This window comes from Grammomys surdaster, unplaced genomic scaffold, assembly GCF_004785775.1.
Source record: "Grammomys surdaster isolate TR1022 unplaced genomic scaffold, NIH_TR_1.0 721, whole genome shotgun sequence".
NCBI lineage: Eukaryota > Metazoa > Chordata > Mammalia > Rodentia > Muridae > Grammomys > Grammomys surdaster.
The window spans coordinates 2372195-2388171 of NW_021605140.1; the positions used below are offsets into that span (position 1 = coordinate 2372195).

Genomic DNA, 15977 nt, shown 5'->3' on the forward strand with positions numbered 1-15977 from the left:
TTGGGAGTGGGAAGGGAAGAAGAGAAGGTAATGGGGATTGATGATAAAAATATAGAGAAGTATGAAAGCGACATAAGGAAACATAATTATTTAATGAGACAATATATAATTATTTAATGGAACATATAATTAATATATAATTAATAAAAAGTAATATAATCTTGTCTCGTCCAAAGTCAGATTTTTTTCAGGACACAGTCAGCATCTGGTCTTAGTCTAATGCCAACTGATGGATGCCTGTCTTTTTCTGCTTGATGCTATTCTTTCCAGTGTGGTAGAGAAAAATGTTGCTTTTCTGGGTAACATTCATCACCTCCCAGCTGAGGAACCTAGGGGTGGCAAACCTCAGTCATTTTACCCCAAAGCCCTGCTCATAACCTCCTACTAGTTCAGGAAGGACAGCCAGACAGGGAGCTCTTAGCACCTGCCTGTCTGCTCTGCAATGCTGGGGTGACAGGCACACACAGCCACATCTAGCTTTTTACACAGGTGCTAGGGATTTGAACTCAGGTCCTCGTGTTTGTGGAGCAGGTCCTCCTACCCACTGAACCATTTCCTTGGCCCTGTGATAACCTTGGTCTATGAACAAAACCCAGACTTCCTAGGCTTATAGCCAAGTCAGCTGTCAGGTGTGACTGTGTCCAGAGAGGTGACTAGCTATGTGCCAGGCATTCTGAGAGGCCACGAAAGCTGTAAGGAACAAGTCAGACCGGTTGCTGCCCTTATGGCAAACACCTTTGTCATTAAATAATTTCAAATGATCAATTAAATAATTACTAATGTGAATCAGATAGCTACCAAGCCTTTTGCAATCCGGTCTCCGTAGGTTTCCAGCGTTCTTTCTTATCCTCACATGCCAACAATGTGGGCTCACAATCCCACAGTTTCACACCTCTCTGTTCCTTGCCTCTTTCCTGCTCCACCCCGCACCACTCTGGGACCGGTTCTGTTTCTACTTCTGCCACGAAGCCCTGCCGGGCAACTGTGGTTTGAAGAGTCTTCCCTAGTTTGAATTCTTAGCACTTATCCATTCAACAAATATTTACAGGGTGACTTTTTGGAATGTTTGGTGAGTGACTCTTCATGAGGCTTTAAGAACATGCTGAAGCATTAAATATTTAAATTGAGAAGGAAGTTAGTTTTGTTTTGTTTTTTTTTAAACTCTTAGGGATCCAAGGATCATTCTCATCTGTTCTAGGAAGAAGAGGTGTTGTGAAATGGTCGTGTGTGAGTATAGGAGAAAAATAACAATTCAAAAAGTTCCAATAACCCTTGAATATACAGTTAACATCCTTCTTTCTGGTTTTCTTCTTTGTAAAAATATTCTGTGTGTTTGAGTGTTTTGCCTGTGTGTGTGCGTGCACCATGTGCATTCCTAGTGCACACAGAGAACAGTCATTTCCCCTGAAGTTACAGGAGGTGCCACAGTGAGGGGTGGGAAATGGAACCTGGGTCCTCTGAAGGAGCAGGCAATGCTCTTAACCACTGAGCCATCTCTGCAGCCCCTCGTGTGTGTGTGTGTGTGTGTGTGTGTGTGTTTGTGTCTACTTTGTAAAACTTATTTTTTCACACACATGAACATTTTATTGAATAAAATATTTGCTAAAACACTAATCATTTCCCCCCCTCCCATCCTCTTGCGGATAGAGTGGCTTCATCTTAACATCAGAGAATTTATCCAGACTCATGCACGTCTTTCCCAGTTTATTGACCCTCTCCAGAACTGAATATGTTAGATCCTCCTATAAATTTGAACACATTAGGGGATTTACTTCCATATCTCCATCACCAGGACCTTCTGGGTGCTCTTTGGAGAGTACTATCTCCTCTTTCCTAAGACCTTAAATGTGCAGTGTCTACATTTACAATGTAGTCATGGTCCCTTGCAAATCACTGGTTGTCCAACCTAAAACGCAGGAGACCTTTCCCTCCACGATCTTCACTTCAAGGATAAACAGATGGCAGGAAGTGTCCAGCATCTGCCCAAGGGCACAGAGCTGCCTCGCTATTTTTCCAAACTGCTCCAGTTTGCCTAATACTAAACTTCAAATTAAAATAGTCTGGCTGGGCACAGAGGCACATGCCTGCATTCCCAAGACTCAGGCAGTTGAGGTGAGATTGTGAGAGGCCAGCCTGGGCTACCCAGTAATATCTTGTTTCAAAATCACACAAAGTACTAATTCTTTCTAAACAAATCACATCTATTCCTGTCTTGGAAAAGGTAAATACGGTTTGGTAGATACCATGGCTGTTTTGAAATATGGAAGCCATTGCTATGATAGGCTTAAAAGCATGTAAGAGATGTTAAGGTCTTTTTGTTCTTTCTTAATTTGGGGGATAGGGCGGGGCAGGTAACAAAAGGACATAGCATAGGTCAGCCCTTGCCCAAGAGTGGCAGGCAACACACGCCTTTACTCTGCTTTAGTCCTTGATGGGTTCCGTGTATCCAGTCACCAGGATCCTAGATACAGCCAGCTCACCGCAAGCGCCAACTAGCTGGTTGCGCACGACTTCCCTAGCCTGCGGAAGCCCCACTAGGTGACCTCCCCTTTCGGAATTCTAATAATGGCCAGGAACCTCCTCTTACAAAGATGAACAGTCTTCATTAAGGCCAGCAGAGCAATCGAAAGAGTTCTTCCATCTCAAGCCCTGAGGTTCCGGGGTGTGAGTGTGTGCGTGGCGGCGACAGGGAACCTAAGCTGGTTCCCAGGGCCGACCAGGGGAACAGCAGTTCCAAGAGCTTGGTCATCTGAACCGGGAACTGGCACAGATCACAGGACCAACCGGCGCAGACAAAGACAGAGGGCTCCGCAGCTCGCTCGGACCGTCCGAACGCACGCTCGATCTCACCTTCGAGAGCCACCCAATGAGGCCTCAGCCACCCTCAGAAGACGGACAGCCGCGGTAGGCCAATGGGAGGACGGCTTGGCTGTGGAGGCCGGCCCATTCTGGAGGCCCCGCCCCCGGGTCCGCAGGGCTGGGGCGGAGCCAGACTGGCGTCAGGTGGTCCCGGGCGTGCGGGGGGCGGGGCGTACGGGGCGGGGCGGGGAGGGAGCGGCCAGCGGGCGGCGGGCACTGGCGGCACGAGCAGGTGGGAGCCGCCGAGGGGCGAGGCCGCCCGCGGGGGCGCCAGGCGGCGGGCACTGCGCCGCGCCCCTATCCGCGGTGCGCGCTCGCGGTGCGTCCGGGGCGTCCTCGACTCTCGCGCGCCCAGCCTGCTCGGGCCCTACCTGCGGCGGCCGTCGGGGGCGCGGAGCCCCCAGCGCTGCCGAGCCGCATGAACAATAGGCGGCGGCGGCTCCCGCGGGCGGCCGCCCCGCACCCTATGGACCGGCCGCTCCATGGAGTCCTCCAGATCGCTTCTCGGCTGCCTGGCGAGCGCCGCTGCTGCCGCCCCGCCGGGGGAGGATGCCACGGGCGCTGGGGCCGAAGAGGAGGAGGACGAGGAGGAGGCGGCGGCGGAGCTGGGATCTCACGCCGCGCTGCCCTACTGGACGGCTGTGTTCGAGTACGAGGCGGCGGGCGAGGACGAGCTGACCCTGCGGCTGGGCGATGTGGTAGAGGTGCTGTCCAAGGACTCGCAGGTGTCCGGCGATGAGGGCTGGTGGACCGGACAGCTGAACCAGCGGGTGGGCATCTTCCCCAGCAACTACGTGACCCCGCGCAGCGCCTTCTCCAGCCGATGCCAGCCGGGCGCGGAGGACCCCAGCTGCTACCCGCCCATTCAGCGTAAGAAGGCGGGCACCGGTGCCCGGTGGGGACGGGAGGGTGAGGCCTAAGGGTGGGCGAGGAGCAGTCCCGGGCGGAGAGGGCATGAGTGGGAACCAGGGCTGCAGGGGCTTTAGCTGGTGCTACCCAGAAGCTCCAGAGTCGCAGGCCCTGCCTGGAACACTGGGCTTCTTCACCTTCATCTGACTCGCTCTGGTAGCAACTCTTGAAACCTGAAACCCCAGCACGAGTCTCCTTACGTCCCAACCCCTTCCTCTCCCACCCTGTGCCCCTCCAGATCTGGAAGGGGTTGGGAAAGCAAGTGGTTACTGTCATCAGTAACCTTAGTTCCCTAATCAAGGACCCGGCGGACCTTTTCTGTCGCTTGTCTCCGCCTCTTAAAGGTATTTGTCCAGAGAGAAGTGGAGGTGTCTCCCGCCTGCCTGGGCAGGTTCACAAGTCCCGGAAGCATGTGTGAACTCAAGAGTCAGGTGCCTTTGAAATCTCGTGTTGATTTCTTGAGTTCTCGTACTATATCTCAAAGTTGTACCCTGAGGAGTCTCGCTGAATAATACGTTAGGAAAGGTGTGTACGTGGGGGAGGGGGCAAAGTTATGAGTGGAGAAATAATTAGAGGGAGAAAGTATGTCTGTCCCTCGTGGGAGTTCAGGATCAGCAGGTACAGTGGCTAAGTCCCTTACAGTCATACTGTTCACACATTTTTTTTTTTCACCCTAGATCCTTGTCTATATTTGGCATTGGCCAAATCTCAGGGGGGCCAGGCCCAGGGTTCCCTCCCTGGGCCCTTCTCCCTGTGTCCTGGTTTTCACCAGTTTCCCAGGAACCCTTTGTCCCACGCTCCTAACGAATCTTTTTTTGAGTTAAATTGCCATTGTAATTACTTAATCACTTGTATATTCTTGGTTATTTTAGAAGATGAGACTCTCTCCAGGTGCAGTTTATAGCATTTAAGAGTTTCCATAATTCCAGTTAGAAGACATCCTTACTATATACGTAGTAGTTTGTTCCTTGTCTTATGTTCTTTGCATCCTACTCGATTAAAAACAAAAGAAGTCATTACAAAGGGCTAACTTTGAGTGTTTAGTTTTAAATTTTCATCTGTGATAGTATCTGTTACTAATGCCCAGAAATGACAAGTCACTTTAGATTGCTTTTGTGTGCTACTTATTTTTGGCAATGCTGGTGAGACAGAGACCAACGAAAGGCCCTGGCATGGTGTTTGGAATTAGTATTGGAGATGAACTTGACCATATGTTGAAAGACATGAATAATCTGATATATTAAGAAACACAGTGTGTTTGTTTGTTTGTTTGTTTGGTTGGTTTTGGTTTTCTGAGAAAGGGTTTCTCCATCTAGCACTGACTGTCCTGGAACTTGCTCTGTAGACCGGGCTGGCCTCAAACTCAGAGATGTACCTGCCTCTGCCTTCCGAGCAATGGAATTAAAAGTGTGCACCATCACCAGGCCACAGCATCCTCCAGATGAGAATGGGTGGAGTTCTGTGATGCTGTTTTTAGGGACAGCTAATACGAGAATGTACAAGTTACAGGACATTCAGGAACAGCCTCTGTAGTTTCTTCCTCTTGTGCTCCTGGCTGTCATAGCAGTCAGGAGGCAATGTGACTTAGGTTAAAAGAACCTTTCCAGTGAGCACCAGACATGTCAACAGTGTGCTTCATTCAGAGATGAATCCCTGTAATGTGGCCAGGACTTACCTGTTATATGTCAGTGCCGTGGGTAGAATGGATTCCTGAATCTGGATCCCAGATGGGAGGACCTTGTGCTTGTGGAAAGAATTCACTTGAGGAGCTTGGGATTGAAAGCTCTGGTAAGTGTTCTACCTTCCGTTTCCTTGTGACTGGCTGGTGGTATTCTTTAGTGTTCACAAAGCTCACTCCTGAGTAGTTGGTGAGTGGTGGCTACTAAGTATCAAGCGATAAAAGGACTGAAAGGATGCTCTGAGCGAGACTAGGAAACATACGATTTCAGTCAGGAGTGTCTCACTTGCCAGCTCTGCCCACCAGTCGAGTTTGTGTGACTTAGAAAATGAAGATGATTGACAAGACCTGGTCCCCTGGAACTTGGGAGTGGTAAAGCCCTGACAACACTTCCCCAGAGCTGCCCTTTTGAACTTCCCCTCTGGGGCTCACAGCCTGTGATAGGTTCAGAACTGTGAATGGGATACCTAAGTCTAGTCAAGCAGGGAGAATCAGGCTTGGTTTTAGAGTATTGCTTTCACATGAAAGTTTTGCTTCAAGCTTTATTCAGAACAGAAGAGGAAATTAATCTTTTGTCAAAGAAAAAATATACTCATGATACCTAAGCCATTTTACATTCTGCTTTTAACTCCCGCTGTGGGTACCAGGGGTTGGTTGGCTGTCCATGGATGACAAATCTGTATAACCTGGGTGCTCTCTCATCCTCGGTTTCACCTTTGTAATACAAGGTGAAAAATGTAAAGCCCAAGTCAGTCACTCATGGAGATACATGACTCTTAACGTGTTTCTTCTAATCTAGTGTTAGTCTGTTTGCAACACAGTATTAAGGTCACTTAATTTACATTTGTTTTTCCTGAATTCCCTACAAATGTAAGGATGTATTTTTAGATATGCCTAAGACTTGTGTGTTTGTGCATATTCATATATATATGTGTGTGTATATATATATACACACATATATATATATATATGAATGGTGTGTGTACATGTGTTTGTGCTTCTTCATATATATATTAATGGCATGTGTGTACATGTGTTTGTAGTATTCATATATAGATGAATGCTATGTGCACATGTGTTGTACTTATTAATATATACATGAATAGTGTGTGTATGTACATTGTGCAGATCCATGCATTCATACGTGGAGTATGCTGGGTGTCCTTTAATGTTCGCTGCCCTGTTACCTTGAGAAGGTCTCTCACTGAACCTGGAGCGTTTTCAACAAGACTGGAAGGTCCCAGTGATCCCCCCATCTCTGTCCCCTACCCTAGCACTGAGGTTACAGGACTTTTGGCCATGTCAGACTTCTCCTGTGGGTGCAGGGGTTCTAAACTCAGGTCCTCAGGCATGCACAGCAAGCTATCTTACCCACAGTACCATCTTCCTAGCCTAGGTTTTTTTTTTTTTTATTAATTTACTTTTCTTTTTGAAACAGGAACTCAGTATGTAGCCCAAGCTGTCGTTGAATCCTTCTGCATCTACCTCCTGAGTGCTGGGATTACAGCTGTGTACCACAGCTGGGTCTTTACCTGCATCTACCTCCTGAGTACTGGGATTACAGCTGTGTACCACAGCTGGGTCTTTATATATCACTTTGTAATGAACAAAGTATATCATTCCCTTGCCCCCAATCCCTCAGAATGGTCCTGTGCATACAATTGTATGCTCCAAGCATACAATCTGGAAGAAATAACATCTTGACTCCAACATGAAATAAGGTTTTGTTGTTGATAATCCTGGAAATAGCCTACCACAGAAACATTTTCAAAAAATGTGCTGCATGCAAGTTGACCTGATTCTTGCTTAAAACCAGGTCTTGGTTGGAGCAGAGAAGGACAGGAGAGCTGCATGCTTTCTGCGGCTGAAGGTCTAGTCCCTGGAAGCCCATCCAAAGGACTTCTTAGCAGGGAGAGAAACAGGAAGTCATTGCTCCCCTTTCCAGGTTGTTCTGTCTGTGGTGAAGCTATGTCCTGGGCTTTTCCTGTAGGCCAGCTGCGTTATGTTTCTTAACTTAGCAGGGAAAAGCTGAGATCATAGCTTCTATGCCAAGACAGGTCACCACTTTCTCTTTCACTCCAAGCATTTGTCTCTGGACAGCTGCTGCTGAAGGAGCTGTCCTTTTCAGCACCCGAGACCAGAGTCCCTACAGAGTCTTCTACAATCTCAGGCAGTTAGGTAAACATTGGAACCCTACTGTGTGTTGATCACTGTGCTTCAGAGCTGAGAAACAGAGAGTGAGTATAAGAGAAATATTATTGTTAAATAATTGAAAGACTTTGTTGAAGAAATATGGTGATCAGTACAATTCATTGAAGAGGCACGGAGCTTTTCATCTGCGTAAGGGCTGGCAGAAAAAAAGAAAAAGAACATTCCTTGCCTTCAAAGACCAAGTAGACCTGTAGTTTTCAAAGGGTTTCTAATTTCTCTTTACTGTAGGCATGTTTCCTCATTCATGTGGATGACATCAGGCAAAAGTTAGTAATTAGTCAGGATTCATTTTTAGGACTCAGAAACATTGAAGCTATTTTAAGTAAGAAATGGATTCAGCACAGGAAATTGGGTGCTTACAGAATTGTTGGCTTGGAGAAGAGGCTCTTATGGGGAGCGCTCTGGGCTATGCAGAGCAGAACCACCAAGACATTGGCATTGTTCTCACAGATGAGGCTCAGCATTTGGAGCTGCTGTTGAAGATGGCAGCTTCAGGAACATCCTGTTTTGTCTGCAGGCTGGAGAATAAGCACCCGCTTTACTATGGAGCTTCCTTTGCACAGCTACAGAGCTGGTGACTGGACCCTGGCATGCTACTGCAGACTGCCATACTTGCCAGGAGAGAGAGCCAGAAAATATTTTGCAAATCTTGTGCATCCCTTTGCCATAAGGGATCCTAGGATCTGTAGTTTGTTAGCTTTCAAGCCTCTCTGGAGCTAAAAGGTGAGGTGCTAGAAGGGTGGATGCTGTTGGGCTGGGTGCTGATTGCTGTTCTACAGCTTCTCCATGTCTTTGTTCTTTAGGAGGATCCTCCCTCCCCTCCAAGAGACAATAACTTCCCCCCTTCGTTATTTCATGGTATCAGGGACTAAAGCCAGGACTACAAAAATACTAAGCATGTCCTTTTCCTGCTGTCCTTTGAGCTACACTGCATCCTCCAGGGGTTGCCTAGCCTTATGGGACTTTGGGGGTGAAGATGGACTCTGCTTCTTGTGTACATGAAGACACATCACCTGAATTTTCCTGAGAGGTTCTTTGGTACAGATCTACAGTTGCATTGTGAAATACAGATAAAGACCAGTCCTGGAGAAGACTGGAAGTGCTACAATCAAGCAAGAACAAAACTGTGAATCCCACCAGCATCTAAAGGAAGAGTAGGGTGTAGTGGGGCCAGCCTGGAAGGAAGAATGGCCGTCCAGTTTGTTCTTGCCAAAATCTGGAAATACATCTTTGTTTTCTTAGGTTCACTTGCCTGCTTGTGTGCCTTCCTTCCTTCCTTCCCTCCCTCCCTCCTGTCTTCCTTTCATTCTTTCTTCTCCTGATGGAGTATGTTATCTTCTCTTCCAGAAGTCCTACCCAGTCCTTTTAAACAGAACTAAATTTGTTGATGCCTTACTGAGGTATATTCCTTTTGCTGATCGCCCACTAAATACTAGGCACATGGAGCACAGTGGTGGCAGACAGACTCTCCGTCCTGTGGGTATCATGGTGTCACAGGTGATAGACAGTGAATGAATGATTAGCTTTCTGAGTCTTTGAGTTAGCTGCAAAGGCATTGATGGGCACTTACCCTTATTTGGTCTTGAGGTCAGGAAAAGTTTCTCTATGAAATTGACTTTAAGTCTAATCAGTCAAGAGAACCGAGAGCAGGGCTTTAGGAGAGACCCATGAATTGGCACTGTGCTCAGTTAGTTCTTAACATCCTGTCTAGCCTGTGAATTAGAATCACTGATAGCCACTATCTGTTATCTGTGAATGCCTTTTGCAAATTGTACTGAAGGTATACCAGATACCTCAGGCTCAGATTCTAGCTCTCAGAAGCATAGTGAATGGCTGAGGTGACTGTCAGGGATTGACCTAAGGCACTGAGGTATACTGGAGTTCCCCACAAGGCTCCTGTCCTCTAGTTCTCAGGAACCAGATCCTGATAGAACCAAGTCCTGGAAGCCTTTCGCATTGACTAAGTTCTTTCCATATTAGGTACCTCGGATGCGGTGCAGGCCTGGATCACTGTAAGGATCTCCTTAGTGGTTCTTTCTTTTGAGACAGGCTTTCCGTTTAGACTAGACTGGTCTCAAACTTGCTTTGGAGCTTAGGTTGACCTTGAACTTATGATTCTTCTGTCTCCATCTCCTTAGTGTAGGATTATTGGCACGCACCACGATACTGTTTTATGAAGTGCTATGGATTAAACCTGCACGATAGGCTTTTCTGACTGACTTCCTGCACGATAGGCTTTGCTGACTGAGCTGCTTCCCAGCTCCTTAGTAGCCCTTTGCTTCAGACCAACAGTTCTCAGCCTATGAGTCTTGACCCCTTTGGGGGTTGAGTGACCTTTCACAGGGGTCACATATCAGATATGCTGCATATTCTATAGTTGCATTACAATTCCTAACAGTAGTAAAATTACAGTTATGAAGTCACAATGAAAATAATTTTACTATTGGGGGTTAGCCCAACATAGGGAACTGTATTAAAAGATCATAGCATTGGGAAGCTGAAAATCACCAGTCTGGACTGTCTTTCCATTATATTCTGCATAGCTGTCAGAGTTGGTGTCCTTTCTAAACCACAAAACTCCCCCTCTCCTTCTAAAGGGTACATAAATGGCCCCTGTTGCTTATAGGGTAACTTTAAACCCCACAGAATTGCTCAACAGCTTCTTATCATCTGGTCACTCACTCCCAACAAGGCTTGAGGCTCACTCAGCTCTTATCCTGTACATGCAGTCCAGCTGCTGTGGACTTCCTGATGCCCTTCAGGTGTCGTGTGCTCTGACACCCATGTTACCGATCACACCCTTCCTTCTTCTGCCTAGATTGTCCTTTACCCCATCCCTTTCATTGTTGGATAAGATTCCCCTCTATTCTTCTCTAGGGCCCTTCTCACATGTCCATTTTCCACTTCTCCTCCCTCCCTTGTCCTCCTGAGGGAGTTAGTACCTTTCTTTATTCACTGATCGTATTTCTACAGAAGCTGTTTGCAAACCAGACTGTAGCTACTGTGTGTGTGCTTTCCCCCTGGGTTGTTGTTTCTCATCATCAACAACACGTGAACCTAAGAAATTTTCAAAAAAGGTTGTCCCAGTATTCCCTTGAACTAAAGTGGGGTAGCCTTGGTACAAGATTCTACCGATAATCCAAGTAGGATCTACCTTATAGACCCATTGAGCGTCTACTGTTTGCTAATCACTAAGAATAATGCACATGAAGTTAACCACAGGCTCTACTGCTTGTGGAGTTTACTTTTGTAGTGGGGAGACAGGGAGGTCCCGTTTACCTACCATGGCTGTGTTTGCCCATGTCGTGAAAGTGTGCTTAGTTATGTGGTGTTCCAAGTATATTGCTGATTCTCTGTTTTCTTCTTTCAGTGTTAGAGATTGATTTTGCGGAGCTAACCCTGGAGGAGATCATCGGCATTGGAGGCTTCGGGAAAGTTTATCGTGCTTTCTGGGTGGGCGATGAGGTGGCCGTGAAAGCAGCTCGTCACGACCCTGATGAGGACATCAGCCAGACCATAGAGAATGTTCGGCAAGAGGCCAAGCTCTTTGCCATGCTGAAGCACCCGAACATCATTGCCCTCAGAGGGGTGTGCCTGAAAGAACCCAACCTCTGCTTGGTCATGGAGTTTGCTCGTGGAGGGCCTTTGAACAGAGTATTGTCTGGGAAGAGGATTCCCCCGGACATTCTGGTGAACTGGGCTGTGCAGATCGCCAGAGGGATGAACTACCTGCACGATGAGGCGATCGTACCCATCATCCACCGAGACCTTAAGTCCAGCAACAGTGAGTATGGAGAGCGGGGCTGGGCTGTGGACAACAGCCGCAGCGTCAGTCTCAGCCGCAGCTTTGGTAAGGTTAGGCATGGATTCCCGGTGGAGCCTCCCATCAGAGCCTTCGACCGTTGTTGAGTGGTGATGTGGGGAAACAGGCACGAGACACTTGAGCGGTCTGGGGTAACTGTGAACTGATATAAGCAGGCAGAGTTGGCAGTGTTCTGAGTCTGATAGATTTATTTCCTGTGTGTGAGAAATCTATTTGTAATCACCAAAAGCAGATACCCCCTTTCTGGAGTAGCCAAGAAGGCAGGCCTCTCATTTTACCCTTACACCTCAGCTAACTGGAGACGGAGCATCAGGAGAAGGACTGTGTGTTTAACTGGGACCCCGTGGAGAGCGTGACCTGCCTAGTGTTTTAGACCTCCTGTTAACCCAAGGGTGCTATTAATGACTTCTATAACCAGTGTGTAATTTCAGGGAACAGAGAAGTAACTGTGTATTAAATACATAGAGCCCATAAACTGGGCTGTAAAGTCAGTGTTAGGTCTAATTACATGATAAGTTGGTAGAGACTCCAGGCTTGCACGTGGGCTGGCAGAACAGCTAGGAATATGCCTCCTCATGCTCTCCTTGTCCAAACTGACTGCAGAGAGGACCCAAGCGATTAGAAGTGTGTAGTTAGGATTATTTTGAGGACCCTGTGAGAAGAGTATTTCAGGTGAAGGACTTCGGTGGGGGTGACTTAGGTTCTTGGGACTACTCTCTGTACCTGTCTGCTTTGAGCTCAGAAGTTCTTCAGACTTTGATTTTATGTGCGTTGTTCCTAACATGGCTTATTTTCCTGTGGGTGCTGTTGGGAGTGCTTTCCAACTGCATTTGTAATCGTCTAAGTAGGATTTGTTGTAGAAAATGTAAAAGAAGAGAGGCAAGTATTTTTAATTCCTTTCCTTAGTGAGAATGGGTATTTCTTTATTTCTTTTCTTCTTTTTGTTTGTTTGTTTGTTTGTTTTGTTTTTTTGAGACAGGGTTTCCTTTATCTGTGTAGCCATGGCTGTCCTGGGACTTGCTTTGTAGACCAGGCTGACCTTAACATCAGCCTGCCTCTCCATTCAGAGTGCTAATATTAAAGGCGTGTGCACAGCTGAGGACAGGTGTGTCATTTGGCCTATCCTACCAGACATTTAAGAAGCCGTGTATGCATGTGTGAATATGTGTATAGAAATATACATATATATGTATACATATATATATATGGAGAGGGAGAGGGAGAGGGAAGAAGAGAAAAAGAGAGAGAGAGAGAGAGAGAGAGAGAGAGAGAGAGAGAGAGAGAGAGACTTTGCAGTTGCTTTAAAATGGCCTTTATTTCCTTTATCTCTTTGGTCCATGCTCTCTTCCCCCTTAATAATAGAAAACTTCCTTTTTCTGAGACTATGAAGAATTAAGTGTGAATGTGAAAGATTTCAGTTATATGAGGTAAAATCTCATTTCCCCCTTTCCCTTTGCTGTGATTTTTATCTTTTTATCGTCCCTTTTCCAATTTTTTTTTCTTTAAATACATTAACTGAATTGAAACTTTTGGTGACTGATTTCAGCCCAGAGGCTGCTCGTGTGGTGGGATAAGAGGCAGCAGATGCATCGGTAGAGAATGTAATGTAGAAACTGAATTCTCTTTAACTTTTCTTATGTCCTCACCATTCTGAGAGGGCTAGGCAGGGCACAGTAATGTTATATAGTTTGGCCCACTGAGAAATCTGGGCCAGGATAATAGAAGTGTAAAAGTTTACAATTTCTTTGGTCAAGTTTAAACTTTGGCCATAATCTGAAGCTAGATGCATAAGGTTTTACCTTCTACACTTTTACTGTCGTGGAAACAAGCATCTTGTGAAGAAGGCCTTGCCTTGCTAAGTTGTGCTATCTGAAGAGAGGGCAGGAACTGACTGTCTCTTTTCCAGAAGCCAGGGTTCTGGTTCTGTCTGTCCTTGAAAGCGGAGAGCTCTCAGGGAAGGAGTGGGCTTCTATGTAGGAGTATTTTAAAGGACTTCATCAAGACATGACATGGTATCACCCTGTCGGTGCCGATGTCGGTATAGGCTGTAGATCTTAGGTGTGAGCAGGAGTTGTGTGTGGTGTTTGCCTGGCATTGTGACTACAGCATGAGCCGATGGCCGTCATTGTCCCTCACTGCTGTCCTTTCAGAAGTGGGATGCCGCCATTTTGGTCACTGCCTCCATCTTGGGAATTGTGACTTCTTGTTTTGTAGATATGGGGAACTCTTTTGTTTTCTTTTGTTAGGGTTTACAGAGGGTTGGATTTTTGGTCATGGTCACATGAGAGCAGAATACCAGAAAGTGTAGGCTAATTGAGTTTGATCTACTCAAGAGGAGAATATGGCTGGCTGTGTGGTAGCCATCACAGTGCTACGAAGTCTCAGGAAAAGATGGCTGATTAGGATGTTTTATTATCTTGGTCACCTGCTTCAGTCATTTGCTGTTACTGGCAGTGGGATGTGTCTGGGGTAGAGTATTCTTTGTTAGCATGTAATTGGCATTGTGTGTATGTTTGACTCTGAATGACAGCAACTGAGAGATACCTTCACCTGCCATTGAAATGAAGGCTGAGGATTCCAGGGCATCTGCACAGTGCGTTCAGAGCTCCAGGCTCCTATTTCTCATTGGTATCATTCCAGCACCTGGCTTCCATCCTCACTGGCTGCTCTGGTCCAAGATGGCCATGAAGGGCACCCATTATTTGGTCCAGATACAGGCCTTGAAGGAGGAGGAAAGCGGAAGCACAAAAGTCTGCCTCCCTCAGCTGAGTTCGTGCCCAGTAGCTTCTCAGAGACCCCTTTTAAACCCATTTTCTTACATTAATTGGCCAGAATGTGCTAGCTGAAGAAGGGGCTTGGAAATAGAAAGGCTGCCCACTAATAATCAGGGTCTGTTAGCACAGATGAGCATAGGGAGGAAGCATCCGGTAGCCCTCACTATGGAGGTTTTGTCTAGGGAAAAACCTTTATCGTAGGTTTAGTATCACAGTCAAGGGAGTTAGCCAGGCCCTGAGATGTAAGGCAGACATCTTTTCAAATTAATGATTTGTGCGTCTTGTACTTGTAAAAAGCCAGTGCTTATAAACATGGGTCTGTGTCACTGGGGGAGACCAGCTACTCATTACCGGAGGCACTGGAGAGTAATGATCTGTTAAAGGACGTCTTGTCTTTTGGGGGTAGGTAGATGGATGTGAGGATTTTATGTGGTACGTGGTTTGGCATGAAGGTATCCAGCAAAATCACAGTCGACTAGTTCCATAAAAAGTTAGAGGGTGTGGCTGGTGAGGTGGCCTAGCAGGTAGTGGCCTGCTACAAAACTTGATGACCTGAGTTCAAATCCTGGGACCCACATGGTGAAAGGAGAGAACTGACTCCCACAGGTTGTCCTCTGACAGAGACAGAGAGATAGAGAGACAGAGACACACATGAACACAGGACTGGGGATATGAGCAAAGACTTTGAGTTGCAAGAGAAGCAGCCAGTCAAATCACACAATGCAAACAGGGCTGACAGTATGAAGGGCTTGGTAGGTAATTCAAAGTTCATGCCCCGCCCCGCCCCGCGCCAATCCTTTGTTCATGTGTGTTTCATACTGCTTCTTTTGGGGTTCACGAGCTAAGGAAGCTGAAGAGTTTTCTTACATCAGGGGGACTCAGCAGCTGTCTTCTCTGTGGCCTCACACTGGAGTGTACCTGGGCTAGACATTAGCCAAAGTCTCTGTCTGAATTTGTGTAGGACTTCCCATGGCTGAGAGCTTGCTGGCTGGAGTCACTAGACTTGACTCCAGCCTTTTGTTCCTATACTTCTGATAGGTAGCATTCCTCCCTGTAGATGAAGCAGGTAAGGCACAGGCACAGGCCTGGAAGAGGATGAAGACTAACCTGAAATGCCTGGTGATGGTAGCACAGGCCTTTAATCCCAGCATTTGGGGGCAGAAGCAGGTGGATCTCTGAGTTAAAGGCCAGCCTGGTCTATTAGAAAGACTTCCAGGGCAGCCAAAGCTACACAGAGAAACCCTGTCTTGAAAAAAAAAAAACAAAACCAAGCAAAGTAGAATTCCTGTAGGTGAGTACATAAGAAACCACACACTTTCTCAGCGTGGCTGTGGGATTCAGCAAAGTATCATGTGCAGAGACCAGCTCCTCATCTTTCTTGAGAAGTAGGCAGGTACCCCTTGTATAGGGGTATTTGCCTCAAGAATGTATACACATGCAGGAAAGATAGCTTAGCATGTAAATGTTCTTTCAACCCAAGCCTAACCTGAGTTCTACCGTGTAAAGGTTAAAAAATGAGAACTGACTCTGTATGCACAAGTGTGTGCACACACATATATACATACACATACTCTATACATACAAATACATAATAATAAGTAAAATCTTAAACAGAACAAAAGAGCACATGCGCACTGAGGTGCCCCAGTGCCACTGCATTCATGTGCCTGCGGCGCCTCTCTCTCTCTCTCTCTCTCTCTCTCTCTCTCTCTCTCTCTCTCTC

The 15977-nt window shown here is 46.7% G+C and overlaps 1 protein-coding gene across 2 annotated transcripts in view; it reads left to right on the top strand.

The window, feature by feature from the left end:
* The first annotated feature begins 3045 nt into the window (after window positions 1–3045).
* Window positions 3046–15977, top strand: part of Map3k9 (mitogen-activated protein kinase kinase kinase 9) — a 63775-nt gene continuing 50843 nt past the window's right edge. Inside the window, exons 1-2 of one of the 2 annotated variants that reach the window (XM_028782153.1) lie at window positions 3046–3729; window positions 11028–11441. In XM_028782153.1, the coding sequence (XP_028637986.1) occupies window positions 3342–3729; window positions 11028–11441 (802 nt within the window). In that variant the 5' untranslated portion in view covers window positions 3046–3341. Of the gene's footprint in view, window positions 3730–4371; window positions 4387–11027; window positions 11442–15977 lie in introns of those variants that run through there. The other variant, XM_028782154.1, reaches the window with a different exon arrangement.